The 18,661-nt window shown below is 44.4% G+C and overlaps 1 protein-coding gene and 1 long non-coding RNA gene across 2 annotated transcripts; one reads left to right on the top strand and one right to left on the bottom strand.

Moving 5' to 3' along the window:
- Positions 1 to 1,403: 1,403 nt before the first annotated feature.
- Positions 1,404 to 7,438, bottom strand: FTH1 (ferritin heavy chain 1). Its single transcript, XM_083507124.1, has 4 exons — positions 7,302 to 7,438; positions 4,071 to 4,217; positions 2,520 to 2,645; positions 1,404 to 1,734 (listed from the first exon to the last, which is right to left on the bottom strand). Exons 1-4 carry the CDS (start codon positions 7,410 to 7,412, stop codon positions 1,570 to 1,572), a joined length of 549 nt encoding a protein of 182 aa, XP_083363250.1. The 5' UTR covers positions 7,413 to 7,438; the 3' UTR covers positions 1,404 to 1,569.
- A 294-nt stretch (positions 7,439 to 7,732) lies between these two features.
- On the top strand, positions 7,733 to 13,379 carry LOC310708621. Its single transcript, XR_014527097.1, has 2 exons — positions 7,733 to 9,234; positions 12,753 to 13,379. It is a non-coding gene; the product is annotated as an uncharacterized lncRNA (long non-coding RNA).
- Positions 13,380 to 18,661: the final 5,282 nt, after the last annotated feature.

The raw sequence follows: 18,661 nt of genomic DNA, 5'->3' as shown, positions 1-18,661 counted from the left end.
AGTTTCTAAACCTTTTGGATAGGAACCTCTCCCAAATATTGTACTGAGGACACAAGATTAAGACAGAAAATCCCAAGCAAGGTTCTGTCGTGGACATGAATCAAGTTCCTCAAACTTCCCCCATAACTAGCACAAATCCAATGGTTGTTAACCGTTTCCCTCCAGATATGCTTAACTACACCTGCATCATGCTTAGCCTTTGACATGAGTCTAGAATTTAACAACTCAGAGCTGCCCCTCATGAAACAAACAGGAAAATTACTCTGGAATGAACCATTGTTTCAAAAATTCATTGTGGAAAGGTACATTTCATGGCAGCTATCAATCCTTTATCCAGAACTGCTCCAAAGAGAAAGTTAAGATCCAAACTAATTCATTAGCTGTGACATGATTTCAAAGGATCTTAGGACAGTGGCTAGAGCAGATCTTGTGTATCTCTATATAAATAGTTTATTGGAGTGCTTTAAACAGTTTATAGTTCCTAAAGCATGAGTTCACATCCTTCACTGAACTTACTGGAAAAGGAATGGGCTTGAAAATGGCTGACAGCAGCAGCTCACATACAATTGGGAGTTGTGTGGCAATTTTGTACCAGAGACACTCATGTATGTATTCATATGCATATTTTGAGGGCGAAGGCCCAGAAATACCATACTAACAATATCCGCAGTGGGGTCTTATCCCACCCTTCCTTAGCATTCCCAACCATCTTCCATTATAAGGTGGCAGAGCAGCATTCATGTAGTGATTAACTTGCCAAGCCTCACTGAAGAATCAATTTTTAGAAAATAATTTACCCAGACATGTCGCCAGGTTCATAGTTCAACACTCCTCCATGAACTTTAAAAACAAACAAACATCCCACTTGTTAAAACTGACCCTGCCCCCTTATGAAAACGTAGCTCATTTCCACAATGGCATGACTTTGAAAGATTTAAGCTACATGTATAATTTAATTTCTCTGATGTAGAGGTCACAGTTAAGTGCTTTTATATGGAAGACACAGGATGAGAGTCCAGCAGAGAACAGAACGTTCAAGAAGTCTGAAAACATGCACAGCAGGTCTACTCAGAAGTACCACTGAGTTAAATGGAGCATACTCTTCACATATTTTTGTATCCTTGGGGTTTTCAAACTTTACAATTTTATGAGAGCATATAAGATTGCAGGGTTGTACAAGTCCCAGTGTGGGCAATGGAGCGATTTTTAGAAGTTTAAGCCCCTCTGCCTCACTTAAAAGGCCAGTGGGATAAATGTGAAGGCCTTGTGGTGGAGCTTGGGGGCGAGAACTGGGTGGTATTCTTAACAAGGAAGGTATAAGAGATTTATGAAGTTTGGAAGAAACCCTGCTCTGACAACTTTGCCAACACTTGATCTATATACATACTATAGGACAACTGAAATTTAGTGGAACCAAATCACGTTTATTGGGCATTTGAGTTACAACACAAAAAGAACAATAGATGGTTTTATACAGTTATGGACAATAGTATGGATAAACAAAAAACAAACAAACATGCACAGCTGAGTAAGAAGGTAAGAGTCCCTGCTGAAGCATTCACGGGAGGTTTAGTTTTCACTGTCACTTTCTCCCAGGGTGTGCTTGTCAAAGAGATACTCTGCCATTCCAGATTTTGGTGCCCCCATCTTGCGCAAGTTGGTCACATGGTCACCCAGTTCTTTGATGGATTTGACTTGCTCATCCAAGTAGTGGGTCTCAATGAAGTCACATAGCTGGAAAATAAAACAATGTATTAGGCACACCACACTATTGATTCTGCCAGCAAAGCAAAGCAGTCCTCAAAACTATCATCAAGAAGTCAAGGTTTCCTGATGAAACCATGAGCAAAGTCAGCAGTCAAGGTACTGCCAGTAGTTTAAGCCTGGTTTGACCTTAAAATGCAGCTCTGCCTTCAGATTCTCTTTGAACAGATGTAGCACACAAGTAGTGTGTTGGGTTTTTGTTTTTACGAACTCCCATTAAAGGAGAGCAGCTCAAGAATTAGAGCACGATCTACTACTTGATGCACTCCATGCTAAAAAATGAAAAATCTGTATCAATGAAGACCAAATTCAGTTGCATGTATAGACTATGCAGATTTTGCAATCTGTCCTGCAGTTTTTGCTAGCTACTAAAGTAGTAAGGACTCTGAAGCCCCACCCCAGCCTCTAAAACAAAAGAAAAATATCTGAAAGCTTCTCACTTCTGCAATCTTAGTATGCAGTGCAAAAATATACCTGGAAATGTGTGGGCAGGCATAAAAGCTAGAAACAGTCTCTTTAAATAAAAATGGCAAAAAATCTCATCGTGTCGAGTTCTCTACCAACACGAACACATTCTGTAGTCCCACAGCTTCTCTGAACACACAGTTCCACCTACCAGCGTGGAATTCCAATACAGCCCAGTTCTTTTACTGTTTCAAATTTCATTTACTTCTTGCTTTCTTTCAATCGCAGCAAGTATTTGAGCATATCATTTACACAGACAAACATGCTATTTCCATTAATTTCCAACTTACATGGGGGTCATTTTTGTCAGTTGCCAGCTTGTGCAGTTCCAAAAGTGACTGGTTCACATTCTTTTCCAAGTGCAAAGCACACTCCATTGCTGTCAATCCACTCTCCCAGTCATCACGATCTGGTTTCTAATAAAAGCAAAGGAAACCACTCTCAAAGCTGAACCACTGGAATAACAAGGATTATTAGTACAACATACGCCTAACAGAATAACTAGCAGGTATTTACAGGACAAATTTAGGGCCCTTTATATATGAATACACTTTAGATTAAATACTTCATTACAGGGCATGTTCCAACGCAAAATGAGTCTATTGCAATGTCCTCCAGCTCCTGAAACTCTAACTGGCTGCTTCTAACCCGGTTCCAGGCACTGCCAGATTCCATCTACCTCTCCTCTCATCCCTAATAGGAAGGAAAGAGCAACAAAAACTACAGCAGCTAGCTAAACACGCCCATAAACACCCAAATGCTCTGAAAGAGCCAAGCGCTAATTTAAACTGCTCTTGGTCACACCTCAAGTTTCTTGTGATCAGACTTTCCCCTTTCCCCGGTCAATACTTTTTCCTTTGACACAAGTCACTTGCTTTATCACCGAATACTGAAGTTATATGGAACACCATGTATTTATCTGCAGATTAGAGCTGTTCCCTGTTTATTACATAATCACCAGAAGATTGGTTGATGTTGCAGTTTCCATGGCAACTAAATTCTCAAGCTGCATTTTCACTGCAGAATGAAGGGCATGTTCCATTTTGCACATATCTTTTAGCCAAGCACTGGTAACTCAAGACACCTCAAGCCACTTTAAGCTTGAAGGAACTTTTTCCTGGTCAGCTTGGCCAGCAAGACCACCTGCAAGTTGCAAAGGACTTTAGGAAATCCTAGGTAGCTAACACTTCATAGTGTACAGGCTAGGCCTGGTGGGACCCACTTTTGGCCTGGGTGAACTGACCCTAACTTTCCTTTTTCATGCAGAGGTGGTAAAGCTGTATTTCAGAAAAGCTGGCCCTACAGTTAGAATTTAGCAGAGAAGCCACAACAATAACCACCCTATGGCTCCTTGCCACACAGTCTGAAAACCACTACTTCAAAGCAAGACTTGATCAGCAACTACACATAGTGCTGCAGTTTATCTACTGCTGGACTGTACTTCAGATTGTTCATGGGGAGGGAATCCAATTTTGAATCGCCCTCATAACTCCATGCATAATTAAAATGTGAATGTTGGTGAGGGTGTTTAGTTTCAAATTACCTCCAAGTAGTTTTGTGCAGGCAGCAAGGAATTTGTTTACACAAAGGGATATTTCCCCTCCCTCAACCCCACCCTGGTGTACAGGTATAATCTAGCAATGCTACATCCTATGAGGTCCATTATTCATGAACTCTTCTTAAGCAGATTTAGCTTCTGTAACCTCTAGACTAGCTGTGGATTTTGCATTTAATGATACATTCAGTCTTTGGAAAGCACATTTTAGCTCTTTTCATAATTTTAATCTGGATCCCAGTCTAGGAAGCAACAGCGCTGTATTTACCACACTTTTACAACTCACTTTGATGTCCTGCAAGAAGATGCGGCCGCCTCTCTGGTTCTGCAACTTCATAAGTTTCTCTGCATGCTCACGCTCCTCGTGGGACTGGTGAAGGAAGTACTTGGCAAAGTTCTTCAGGGCCACATCATCACGGTCAAAATAGTAGGACTGAAAATAAAGTTCAGATTCATTAATTAGAATCAGGAAACCGTGTATTTAAGCCATCAATGTTTATATCACTTGACATATGCAGGTGGGAACTTGCTGCTCCTAGTTGGCAAATCTATTTTCTTACATTGCTGTTCTTGAAACTACTGATCATCAATTCTATCAAACTTGGCCACATTAAAGGTTTCCATTACTGTATTACCGTATTTTTCGCTCTATAACACGCACCAGACCATAACACGCACGTAGTTTTTAGAGGAGGAAAACAAGAGGGAAAAATATTCTAAACGAAACAGTGGATGTATGATTTTTGTGGTTCATGCTGTGGCCACAGACATGTGATCTGATGGTGAATTTGGGGTGACCCAGTGCAAAAATCCTGAGGATCCATGTGGATCCGTGCTTTGTAACCACGTTTTAAGTGGGGAGGGAAGGAAAAGCACTCAAGGGACAAGGAGCACGCATGGGGTGGGTGGAGAAGGTGCTGCTAATAATGAAGAAGAGGGGTATAAGGGGAGAAGGCTCCTCTCCTCTCCCACTTTGCTCCTTTAAAGCAAGCAGCCTCTGCTTTTCTTCCTCCTCCCCGCTCATCCCCGGCTTAGCGAGCTGAAAAACTTTGCTGCTATGTAGTGAGCTGAGTGGGGAGGAGAGAGGGACAGAGAGCCTGCTTGCTTTAAAGGAACCAACCGGACAGAAGCCGCTTACACTCGTGTAAGCGGCTCCTCTCCTCTTCCGCTTTGCTCCTTTAAAGAAGCAGGCTCTCTGTCCCTCTCTCCTCCCCACTCAGCGGCTCTTCTCCCGCTTTGCTGTTTCAAAGCGAGCCACGGAGGAGGGAAGGAAGGGGAACCATGGATCCTCTGCTCACGACTGCAGCAGATCCCCCCACCATCCGTAGGCATTCGCTCCATAACACGCACAGACATTTCCCCTTACTTTCTAGGAGGAAAAAAGTGAGTGTTATGGTGCAAAAAATACGGTACTTGTTTCTGGTATACCACACATAGGCTCAAGGGTCTAGAAGCACTGGAGCTCCAGCCTCAGTCAAGCCACAACAAACTAAAGTGACCTCAATGTGGAAATTCTAGTTGACTTTATTATTTAGCAGCAACGGTGAAAACCTGGCCCTTAACAGTACAATGGTGCTTGGTGAACACTTAAAATTATTAACATGTGGTCTAGGAGTAGGAAAATAACTATCAAAGTGACAATTATTGACATGACTAGTTATGAAATAAATCATGACACTCCAAAGCAGGACTGGAAACCTGTGGCTTCTTTGAGACCATGTTGTCTCAAGAATCCAGCCATTTATAGTCAGTTTTGACAGTCCAAATCTAATCCCTCTAATACACTTGTAAAACATAGGCCAGGTGAACAAATTAGTTTTAACAGGACTGCGGAAGCTCCAACAGCGACTTTATAGGTTCTAACTTACTCGATTGTGTAATTTGCTTGTTTAAAGCATTCATTTGCTTACAAGCTAGTTGTATGTTCCGTTCTACTTTCCAACTAACGCTGATAAAAGCTCTAGGGTTGAAGGAGTCATCCTAGTCCTTTAGCGGAGTTTGTAATATGGCAGCCTGCTTTAATTAATGCAAATTGAACTGTTAATGCATGTTGAAATAGGCAGGCCAATCTGTTATTTGCTTATTAGATGCTGCCAGACAAATAAAGTTTGTTTTACTATACCAAGCAACGAGCACGTGGTCCACTTATCCAAGTTCTCAGCACATTACAGTACATTCTAGCACTCAAAACAGTGAGCACCAAGTGAAATGCCAACATTTTCAAGCTATGGTCAGAGAAATGGCTTGTAACTACACCTACACCCCAAATGACAGACTGTTTGAAGCTTTATTGAAGATTCTTGGCATTAACAAGCCCAGGAGTCCCACCCACCTACCCGCCCTCCTCCTGGCAAGTTTAAGATAGCCATCTTGAAGTCCTACTGTTCTCCACATTCACATACGCTAGTACAAACATTACAGTGGAAGCCTGTTTATACCAAACGTGTGTGCGGAAGGACTGGTTAAAGATTAACTTTTAAAATGCAACCTTTTATTCAGAGGCAAGCATACAACCAACTGCTTATTTGTGAGTCCACCCCATGTTGCCTCCTACCAGGGCTGTGTCAAAAGGTGCTCCCCAAAGCTGCTTTCTGCCCCTCCTCGCCGGTCCCGGCAGCGCAGTGCCCAAATGTTTGCCAACCCCCAGCGGGCCTGGCCTGCCGACAGGGCCGCCCTCCCCCCTTCCAGCCAGTGGCGCAGAAGCTGCATTGACCTTTCAGCCGAGCACGGAGCATCACGGAAGGCCCCGCTGGGCGCGAGGCAGGGCGCACCGCGATGCGCTTCTCGCTCCCGCCGCAGGTGCGCGCAGCAAAACTGCCGCTCGGCCGGAACGGAGAACCAAGAAAACCGCTACAGCGCAGCGAGAGCGGATCAAGCCTCCCGTCTCAGCACTGGGCTCCCAGTAGCGGCCAAACAAACAGCATAGAAATGCAAGCTTCTAGGATTTTTTTTTATGGCGGTTCTTCGACTCCCGAGCCGACTCACGCTCGGAACGCTTGCGCAAGAGGCTGGCTGCTCCAGGGGGAGGGAAAAAGGAGGAGGAACGGAGCGCCTTGCGGCTCGGAAAAAAACAAACCACCAGATTTATTACGACGAGTAGCGAAGTAGCCCGCGGCTGAAAAAAAACTGTTGGGCCTTTTAAGGCGTCACAAGACGTTGCCGTTTTATGCTCCAACGGGCAGAGGGCAAGCCTCTCTGCACCGTCTGCAGAAGGGCAGCGGAGCGGCTCGAAGGGCGCCGCGATTTCCTCGGGAAAGGAAACCGCTCGGTTGTTTACAGCGAGGAATCCCGAAGGGATCCGCCTGCAGGAGCACGCAGGCCTCGCTCGCCCTCCAAGGACAAGCCAATGCACGGCTAGTAAACAGAGACGGAGGCGGCGCCCCCGGGGAGGGAGGGGATGGAGCTCCAGCCGCCGCCGCCGCTTGCATTTCCTTCGCCCCCGCCTCCAGCAAGGCACCATTCCCTGCTCCAGTTCAGGACCCCCCCCCCTCGCCCGCCTGCCCAGGTCGGAGCTCACCATGCTGAGATACACGTAGGAGGCGTAGAGCTCCAGGTTGATCTGCCGGTTGATGGCGGCTTCGCAGTCCTGGTGGTAGTTCTGGCGCACCTGGGAGGGAGACGAAGCCATGGCAGCGCGGCTGGAGGTGGTGCAGCTGGGTCGGACAGGCGGAGGCGCGGAGGTCGGGTGGGCCCGAGCAGGGGTGGGTTCCGTCCAATCACTGTTGAAGCAGGAACCTCCTCGGCCGGGTCTGGTGGAACGTTCTAAAGCCCTGCGCCTTACGTAGCTGCTGTATATACCCGGACCCCGAGGCTGCGTCACAATCCGAGGCGGGAAAAGCCACGCCCACTGCCGCGCGAGGAGGGGGGCGGAGGGAAGGAAGGGGAGCTGCGCTCCGGTCTCGCGCCTGAAGAGTAAGCGTGACGCAGCAAGTTTCTCGGGCGGCGAGGGGGCAGGCGGCGGGAACGAGAAGAGCGCCCCAGCTCCGGGGAGAAATCGCTGACTCGTGCTGTTATTCGAAATTCAAATAAAAGTTGCATGCTGAAATATGGGAATGAAAGACCCGAAGGCAGTGGTACCCTGTAGAGAAGGAAGCCAGTTAACGCATAACCCGAAACAGTGTGTACGTGAGCGCGCGCACATACTTCTGGGAGTGTAACATCCATAGGAACCAATTTCTAGGGGGCCCACCCCCCAACAAAAATTTTGAGGGGACCATTCAGATATGCGCGTGCACCGCATCATGTGATGGATTATGCGGGGCGGGGCTTACCTGCGCCCCCCCTTAATATTTTATTCAAAGTTGGCATCCTCAGTAACATCAAGTTATGAACTGCTACCCAGAGACGGGAAAAATAATGACACAAAAACTTCATCTCTTCTGAGAGAAGAATCATTGTGATGTAGTGCAATGGTTCTAACAGTGGGTTGCAAGCCAGTGTTGGCAGTGCAAAGATCATCTTCAACCTTCTCTGGGTGGTGGGCACCTTACCAGCTTGAAAGCAGAGTACCCAAGCAACTAGCTGTTGAATCAGTGTGTTATTTTAATGCAAGGGGAGGTAGAGGGGCAACTGCCTTTTTGCAATTATTATTTTTTTAATTTATTTAAACTGTTTTTAATCCTACTCTTCAGAAGAAGAAGAGTGGGAGAAGGGGGAAAAGGAAACTAAAGATATCAGTTCTTCAAGTTACAGTTCTTTTAACAGGTCAATTATAACAGGTCTGGTAGCCTGAAGGAATGGCTATTGCTAGGTGACCCATGAGGGAGAAGACTAGCCAAAGGTAGCTGGTCTCCCAGCAGAGCGGCTGAAATAGCCCTGTTGCCTTTTCTTTCTCACTACTGTAACCTGATGGAACAGGCAAGGCTAGGATGCTGTTCAGAGAGAGCCCAGAGACAACTGGTCTCTCAGAGCAGCTGATGGCCAGGTCGCAGCTTCCAGAGAGAGAAAACACTTATTCTTCTGTTTTAATGTGCGTTCACAGTTCCTTTAAATGTAGCACCCTTTTACAGCAGTGCTTTTAAGGGGTTCCTCAATCAAAAAGAGAGTTGGAAAAAACTGCTTTATAGCACTGTATACATTGCACACATACTTCACTCCTTGACAGGAGAAAATATAGCTGTGTACATACACAGTGCTCATTGTACATAAAATAGGCGTCAAGCCAAAATCAATAAGGCTCTTCTGTGAGGTCTGGTGATATGTTCTGCCAAATGATTTTTTAACAAACAAACCTCCAAGTATACATTTTCTTGAATGCGCCAGGAAACACCTTTTCACAATGATGCACTATATAACTGTACTACTTTTTTTTATCGTCACATCATCTTCAGCAGCCTTCACATTTTCAGAATTTCAAAACACTGGCAGAATTGTGAAATTTAGTTCCCAAGTGAGAAAGTCCTGAATCAGCCCCAGTAACATACTAGTTGGAGGGGAAGCTGCAGAATCAGGTATGAATTCAGAGGCAATTCGGAGAGTAGAAAAACACTGTGCAGTAATTATAAAATAGATGCCCTTAGTGGCTGTGGATTCCCTTTAAACTCTTGTATTACCAGGGAGCATTGTCAAAGGCCTATTGTTTCAGCTCATAACTTGTAGACTGAAAGCCAGAAAGAAGCAGCAGACTTCAAACTGGTACAAATTAAAAAGGTTTATTCTTGTCAAAGAGAGTAACAGGATAACTAAAGGATTTCAATAGCTGCTTGGTCAGGGTGATGCGATTTGATATTCCAAAAAGGGAAGCAACTCGCAACATGCTAAGTACAAATGATGATGATGATGATGATGATTAAAATTTGTATACTGTACCACCATCTGAAGATCACAGGGCAGTTAAATATTGATTGATTGTTTAGAAATGTCGTGGCATCTAACCTGTTTCAAGCTGCAGCTCTTCCTTAGGGGCAATAATTAGCATGCACTTTCAACATGCAACACTATTATGTATACCGGTATTTGGTTTATAGCTGCTGGTTTTATTTGTATGTTGATAAATTTTATATTTGTGTTTAGCACTTGATTCTAAATCAATTATTTTACATTGTAAACTGGTCAGAGGTTTTTGTTAGTTAAGTAATATATAAATATGGTCAAATAATATATCCCAGGAGATTCCTCCATCCTCAAAGATAGCCCATCAAAAAAAGAACAAAGTAAAACCAATAGGCAGCCAAGCTAAGAGAGCCAGGAAAGGAGGGGAGATAGTGGAAGGAACTTTATAGGACAGTGTCCGCAGTGGGTTAAGAGACAAAACAACAACAATGGAGAGATTAGGTAAAGGAGGCAGAGACCTCAAAGAAAGGCAAATAAGAGACAAAATCCCTCATGGGCTTTCATTCACTGAGAAGCTCTATATGTATTCATCAGTTTGCACGAAGGGCTCCTTCTCACATATGGGGAGGAGCGGCTACAGGCATGGCAAATGGGACAAGCTAGTCTGTGCAGCCGCACGGTCCTCTTACGCCTTTCGAATATGTGACACACAGACTAGTCCCACATGGGACCCCCTTCTACAACAGCTCTACTGGCTAGCTATTTCCAGGCTCAATTCAAAGTGCTGGTTATGACCTATAAAGCCCTACATGGCTTAAAAGGGTAAAGGTAAAGGGACCCCTGACCATTAGGTCCAGTCACGGATGACTCTGGGGTTGCGGCGCTCATCTCGCTTTACTGGCCGAGGGAGCCAGTGTACAGCTTCCGGGTCATGTGGCCAGCATGACTAAGCCGCTTCTGGCGAACCAGAGCAGCGCACGGAAACGCTGTTTACTTTCCCGCCAGAGTGGTACCTATTTATCTACTTGCACTTCATGCTTTCGAACTGCTAGTTTGGCAGGAGCAGGGACCAAGCAGCTGACCTTCTGATCTGCAAGCCCTAGGCTCTGTGGTTTAACCCACAGCGCCATGTATTTGAAAGTCTTATTCCCTCATACGAAGCTCCCTGTGGCTTTTGCCCCTAGGATGCGTCAAGGAAAGAGTTAAAAATGGGTGTGATGTGATTGGCCAGTGATAATGCAAGGGGGGAGTAAAAGATAGAGTTGACAGTTGAGGTTTGGGAGTTGGGAGTTGAGGCTTGGGTGTTGGAGAAGGAAGAGGGAGGCTTAGGTGTGGGTTGGCTAGAGTTGTATTGTGAGAGAGTGAGAGGAATTGTTAGGGAGTTAGATAGTTGGGAATAATTCAGTTTGAGGTTGTAGGAACTAAGATTTAAGAAACTGACAAGAGAAAAATAAACTGAAACCATACGCTTATTCCTGCACGTAAAAATAAACTTGATTATTTGTTTATGTTAACAACTGTCTGGACTCCATGTGTCCCCGTGAGAAGCGGGGTGGTGGCAGCAAAGAAAGCAACCACAGTGGTGGCACAGGGTCAATAGACTGTGAAATGTCAGGGGGCCCTGTGTGATCGCCACACTCCCCAGCATTTGAGATCTTCAGGGAAGGCCCTTCTATTGATCTCGCCACCCTCAAAGGATCACTTGTGGACAGAGTCTTCTCGGTGGCTGCCCCCAGGTTTTGGAACTCCTTCCCTAGAGAAGCTAGACTGGCTCTCTCTCCTTGTTGCCCTTCCGCAGGCAGTTGAAGAAGTTCTTGTCCCAACAGGCTTTGAGGAATTGATTGCTTTTAATGAAAGGGCTGGTGCTATGCTGTTTTTTATTGTAATCATCTGTTTGTTTTTAATGGATTTTATATATGTATATAGTTTTGTTTTTTCTGTCTTTTTAGCCATTATTATTTTTAATTGTAAGCCACTATGAGTTGCATCAGGAGAAAAGGTGAGGTATAAATACAACAACAACAACAACAGCAACAACAACTTTAAAGCCATGCCCCCTTGCTGTAGTATCTGCCATCCATACAATTCACTAGTATATCACTTTGTCTGCCCTCCTGACAAGTGGGAGTTCTAGACATTTGGTACACTTGTAGGAGCTCTCCTTATATGCACCAAATGCACAGCTGGCAAGCGATGCAGTCTGGGCATCTGTCAGCAGCAGATGGCCCTGCTTACCTGGTGACACCCTGGCCTCCTGCTCAACATGTCGGAAGGGTGTTTGTAAGAATTCTTCTAAAAGGAGAGGCCAATGGATGGCAGGAAGGGATAAGTAAGCAAAAGAGCTTTGGATGCTAAGGGGCTGTGGTAAGAGATGCCAGAGTAATTGTTTGAATTAGCCACCCATACGTTTGTCTGCAGTTCTCACAGAATAGCTTTGATCCAGCAGAGCACTTTATGGATCTGACCTTACAGTGTGTTTTGAGAAGAAGCTTTTAGGCAGAGTAACTTTTTTAAAGTTTATTTAACTGTTTGTTTTGAATCTGACATGTCACCCAGACAGGAAATGAGTGTAAAAGTTCCATTAGGTAACTACCCAGGCTGTCACTTGTAGAAACCCAATTACGTCAGGCAAACTATGCAATGCCCTGTAAGGAACTTTGTGCAACAATGAGGAAAAACGAACTACAGAAATATCACCTTGTGGTGAGTCTACAAAGTATTTAAGAGATTAGGAGAGCATTAGCTGGGTTTTGAAAACACCTTTAAGAAAGCCAAATCACAGTAAAATGCTATGTCATGTTAAAGCCAATCAGAGTATTAAATATTAAGAAAGCAGAGCTACACAATGCAGAATTCAAACCACAGTGGGAAGTGCCACAGAACCCCACTGGAAGATGAACCAAGTAGCGTTGGTCAATTACTCATCTTACATGACTCACAGGGGTGCTGGTAATAATTTGTACATTTCCTTGCACCAGTCCCTTTGACATAGGTCAGAATTAGGAAAGGTAATGCCTGCCACTGCCCTGTACTGTGAATGAGAAGCTATTGCTGCTACTCCATAAACCCTAATACATAAGCTGCTGTATACAGTGGTCAAGGTACTGTACTGCTGAGAAGTATTGGGCCACTTGTTGGAAGTGTCTATAATGTCCAAAACCTGTATTGATTTGCCGATCCGATTTTTGTTCTCCAGGCCACAGATGCCGCTGGAAATGCTGACACTCTTATTTGCCAGAGTGCAAGAGCCTTGCTGGGTCAGGCCAAAGGCCCATCTAGTCCAGAATGCTGTTCTCACATCAGCCAGCTTGAGCCACTGCCTCCTTTTGTTGTTCTATCAGTTCCCTTAGCCTCCTGGGCCGTCTGCAGGCAGGGAGATTGGAAAGCAGTCACCTTGGTGCTGATTTGCTGCCTCAAAAGTATTTCAACGTATGTAGGCACCACCTCACAAGGACCAGACCACCCTACACAACAGAGAGAACATTGTTGAGGGTTCAGTCCCAAGACGAGAAGCAGATGTCCCTCAGGCACTGAGCTGAGGTGTCAGAGGAAAAAATTCCAGAAGCTAAACACAAGAAGGCAAATGAGGGGGAAAGATATCTCTGTTGAAATGCCATTACGGAGACTTTCCACTCCCTATAACCACTTCAGCCCCCTTCCAGCTACTGTGCAAACACAACTGGTAAACAATGAGGCTGACTGGTAGGTCTGATGGCTGTGGAAATGTAGCCCTGCCCTTCGCTGCAAGTTAGTGAGAGAGCGCTGCTTGTTTTTAAACAGGGGCCGAACTAAGCAGTGTCATTAAATACCGTATGTCTCTGCCCTTCCTGTGTAATTTATTATGATTTTTAAATGTAAGCTGCAGCAGGGCTGGGGAATTGTCCAGATTGCAGAAGGCAGAAGTAGGGAGTTTTCCCCCTCCCTTGCTGAAGTCCTTTGAAGCTATTTGCATAGGGAGGAAAATACCCCCCTCCTTTGGCGCCAGAAGAAGGGGCATGTAACCTCAGGTCTAGTTAAATATCAGCAGTTCCAAAAGACAAGCAGAGACAATAAAAACAGCCGGGAGTCCTCCTCCTACTCAGTCATTTCCTAATCCCTATCAATGTCCCTTCTCCTGCCCCCAATCCCTCATGTGTGCTGTCAGTCCCTATTTTGTCCTACAACCATGCCCAAAAGCTGAGCTCACAGTGGCCATTCTACATTCTGTTCATTCAGGAATCCACACTTATGCTCTTCATGTGATGAGGGGAAAGCCAGCATGTTGCAACTTGGGCATGTGGGATTTTTTTTTAAAAAAAAAAGTTACACAAATGGGACCGAAACAGCTGTAGAATATGCAGGGGGGGGGGCCAGCATCAGCTGAGCAGAAAAAGCCCCCACATATCAGTAGAAAAGAGAAACACACTTCTTGTAAACAAAATCTGCCCTTTTCCCCTTATCCAAGAGCCTGGAGAGAGTCCTTACGTGGGTTCCCTATTGGTAGGAGAAAATAACAGAGGCCAACCAGAGAATATTGAGAAGCAAAGCAGCTAGTAAGCCTGATCTTTATTGATCTGTTGCAACAGGGTGCTCCCCTCACCCGCAGGAAAGGAGGAGGAACCCAGAACCAAAGTGTATATTTAAAATATAGACATTTTAAATTCCCTGCCCTGGAGCTCAAGACCACCTCTCCATACATCATACATACATCACAGAAGGGGTGTAACCCAAGACCACCCCCCACAAACATCATACCTACATCACATAAAAGGTGGTCTACAACAGAAATTTGAATGTTGTTGTTTTTCCTGTCTGTCAGGTTATCTGATAATGCCTTATCTGGTAGTCTGCCCATTCCTTTGAGGTGGTGATTTCCCAATTCCTGAGACAATGGGAAGGCTCCCCGACCTCCTCCCTCCTTGCAGAGAAAACATTTGGTCAGTTTGGGAGTCAAAATGGTTTCAGGTCAGTCTTCCTGTGTTGATCTAGGTAAGTGCTTGGTTGGTACATTTATGAACATTTATTATATATATAATACCTTAAATTTTATTACACACTATTCCCAATGCAGAGTCTAGATAGCTTCATCACACCAAAGAGCACAATTTGGTTAACAGAGCTCAAATCTATTTTAAAAAGTCTGGGTCTCGCAAAAAAAGTAACTGAGTTCTTTGTCCCCTTATTTTGGCATAAGCTGTCATGCAGGAATCACCAACAGCGTGCCCTTCAGATGTTGCTGAGCCACAGCTCTCAACCATGTGGACAATACTCAGGGATAAGGAGAGTTGTAAGTTCAGCAACATCTGGAGAGCAGGAGCCATTTTTTGTTTTGCTTTGGCTAATGTTTATGGGAAGGTTGCCAGCAGTCCTCTTTGGGAAGGGGTGGGGCAAAGTGAGGGGGAGAAAAGGGACATCATCACTCCTCACTGAAATGTCAAGTTGTGTGCTAAATCCAAGTTAATTTTTGGTGTACTGACTAAAGACAACTAATCTCAGATTTCTAGTAAGGAATTAAAGGACATTTCTTTAGTAGCTGATTGTTAGGAGCCCAGACTACAGGACATTCTAGCAAGACCTATTTATTCAGTTTGCTCTAGGTTTGACATACTTAACAAGACAAAGGTTTACTCTCACGAAAAGCCTTTATGCTAAAACATTTTAGAACTCCCCTGGTGGATAATAAAAATTATATTAAAAAAAGGAATAATAAAAATTATATTAAAAAAAAAAGAACTCCCCTGGTGGTAGGGCTCTTGCGCTGGATTATCTCATCATAACACTAACTCTGTCTATTGATGAATCTTGTTTCACCATTTTGAAAACACCGTTCCACATAATATACCCAATACCACATACAATTGCCAGAAGGCCCTTGGAACTGGACATCAGTGTCCTGGCTGAACTATGGGAATGGAAACGCTCCTTCGGGTATACAGGGCCAAGGCTTGAACGAGCTTTCAAGTCCCCTAGCTTGGAACACTTTGTTAAGCTAGATGATACACAAAAGCAGGAGTGGGAGATGAGAAGAACAAAAAGTACTAGACTTACGGCAGGCAATCTACTGCATTTGCAGCACCCTTTCTTCCTCAGTCTATCCGCTGGGAGACTTGGGTGCCTTGTCCTTAAAGCCCTTACATATTGTCGAGTCCCCTAACTTTTGGAGTCAGGGGGCAATTTGGAAATCTAATAAACTGTCGAGGGCACAAGAAGATACCCACTTTGCAGAAGAAAAACTGGTGATGTTCAGAACTCCTATTTAGCAGACAAAACACCTACACATCCAAAGCAAGTAAGAGACAAGAGAGAGAGAGACAACCCCCCAACAAACATGTAACCTCCCCAAACAAAAACAGACACAATGCTGTTCATAAATAACTGGGAGGATCGAAGACTCCAGTTATAGAGGGTTCAACAGAGTGGAACTATAGTATGGAACTTCAACCGGTGCCACGCAGTTTGATCATATTACACCAATTTTGCATCAGACACTTTAGTTACTCATTCCCAGGCTCAATCAAAAGGACTGGTACTGGCCTCTAAAGCCCTGAATGGTGTGGGACCAGGTTAGCTGAAGGACTACCAACACCAGGGGTGGGGAACCTCCATTCACAGCACAATGCAAGCCCCAAGGATCAACTGATACTTGGGTTTGAGTGTTTTGCACATAGAGCTATACAAGCCCCACAAATCAGCTGATGGTCAGAGATCCCCCCCAAAAAAGTTTTTTTAATTAGATTTTTTATTTGCTCTTCATTGTATGGTTCCAGGGTGGGTAACAAGCAGTAAATTCATGCAAACAAGTAAAATAGTTTATATATTATAAAAACCAAATAAAACGATTTCAAGCAAAAGCAATAAGCTTCAGAAAAATGTCAAGGGACCTAGGAACAGAGTTGGAAAGCCACTACTCTCTATCTTTCACCAAAAATCATTATTCCACTCTTAGGTATATTCTGAATAACTGTGTAGTTTTACTAGCTTTCATAGGAGGATACAGTAGGGAATTCAAATCTGACTTATTGCACACTTGGCCAGTTTGTAATGAGAGAGCTTCTGGGTAGTTGCACTAGGCCCCTTAGGGACTGACTGTTCCATCTGTGTGCATCTTCATACGCATTTCTGAACATGTCAGCATATATTACAAACTTTAGCTAGGTATAAAATCATTTTTTATCAGGTGATATTAGTCATTCATCGTATTATGGAGCCGACAGACATACAGTAATTACCATCTTGCCAAGGCCCTCTTAGGCTGGCAGGCATGCATGCTGTAGCACTTCCTCAAGTCATGTGCACAGAAGCAATACTAACCCTCTGTAATTATCACTAGGAGACAGAATCACAAAGGAGCACAGCTTGGGAGCACAAGAGCTGCAAATTCAGTCATCACAGTTTAGCAAGCGCTTGCTGATGGAAAGAGCTACATCTCACTCTTCAGAAACTCATTTGAGTGAGTGGCAGATCCTTCATGACTGGGTTGGTGCAAGGCACACATACACACACACATACACCAGTCTAGGGGGTAAACGGCAGAATCATTACACAGTTCTTTGGAAATACAAAGGTTGGCAAAAGGACACTCAGTGCTCAGGAAGCAGTGCTCCTGTAGAGAATTGCTGTGCACATCCTTTCAAAGCAGCTCTAGGGGGAAAAGCAAAGCACCTTCAATCTTGTGCCATTACCAATGACTTCCAAAAGAGCCAGTATTTCAATTGCATTACAACTGAGCACTTGTTATTCACCCAAAATTGTGTAAGTAGTAGAGAATAAGGAAACACATTCCATCAACAGCCTTGACTCAACATCTGCAGTTTTAATGCAGATTAAGTACAAATTACATGGGAGCCTCTGTGGTCCAATTTATACAGACAAAAGGAATGAAAGGTTTTTGTTTTGTTTTGTTTTGTTGGTGTTAAAGGAGATTCATGGGATTAAAAAAACCACATTGTACAAAAATATGTTTCCAGTCATCTGACAAAGGGCCGGTCTTTCAAAATCCATAGCAACTGATTCGTCTTTTTCCTTCCTGCTCTTCTGGCTACGTCATTACGCCAATTCAGGTTTCAGCTGACGGGACAAGATTCCTCTGACACAAGACATGAACATTACTTTGACAAAGAAGGAATTGTTATGAATGAGTGGGTTGTTGCTCCAAGGCCAATTTGATAGCCATACCTTCAAGTTTCTAAGTCCACATGCAGATACAGAGTGTAGCAAATTGAGGAGCTGTAAAAAGGAAGATCTCTTCTTTGGGTTGAGACCACCTGCTCTTCAAAACACCAAAAATCTGCTCCAGGACAGGGATGTACATGTGTACATTTCCCTATGCCAGCAGATATCCCTGGTAGCATAGGGTGGCTTGCAAGCATTTGCCCCGGAGGGGGATAGAAGTATGTTTGCCAATGAAACACAAGAACCACCTGGCTCCTTTTGCCTACTAGTATCACACAGTTGCGAGTGCAAGAGGAGTCTGTGACAGGCAGCAACCACAATCTGCACAGTAGGATACTGTTTTTTTAGGCAGAGGTGAGGCATGCATAATAGAGAATGCTGGAGAACTTACAATTCCAATAGACTCTCCTACTTCCAAAACAAATAAATCAAGGAAATTACCGTATTTTTTGCTCCACAAGACACACTTTTTCCCTCCTAAAAAGTAAGGGGAAATGTGTGTGCATTTTATGGAGCGAATGCAGGCGGGAGGCTCTGCTCAGTGCTCCCTTTAAAGAGCCGTGTGGAGCATGTGTGGAGCTCTTGGGGGCTTTTCCCTGAGGAGGGAGAAGGGCAGCTCTGCTCAGCACCCCCTTTGAAGAATATTTTTTTTCTTGCATCCCCCCTCTAAAAACTAGGTGCATCTTATGGAGCAAAAAATACAGTAGCTACCAACTGATTGATTAATCCCAAGGCTCTCTTTTATAGCATGACCAGTAATATGATATTAGTCTGGATTCACAACTTTTCATCAAGGTTTGCCTAGCAACACAAATTGTGTTTAGCTACCTTCTGTGCCTAATTGCTGTTTTGGACATTGAAACTGAACACGCCTGCTAGGACAGATCTGGGCTTGTCTCTTCCAAGGAAACGGCCTTGGCATCCTCATGTCGGATAATCTTTGCTAACAAGACA

The sequence above is a fragment of the Podarcis liolepis genome (assembly GCF_965112155.1).
Source record: "Podarcis liolepis genome assembly, chromosome: 1".
Classification (NCBI taxonomy): Eukaryota; Metazoa; Chordata; class Lepidosauria; order Squamata; family Lacertidae; genus Podarcis; species Podarcis liolepis.
This window is presented reverse-complemented; position numbering and strand designations above follow the sequence as displayed.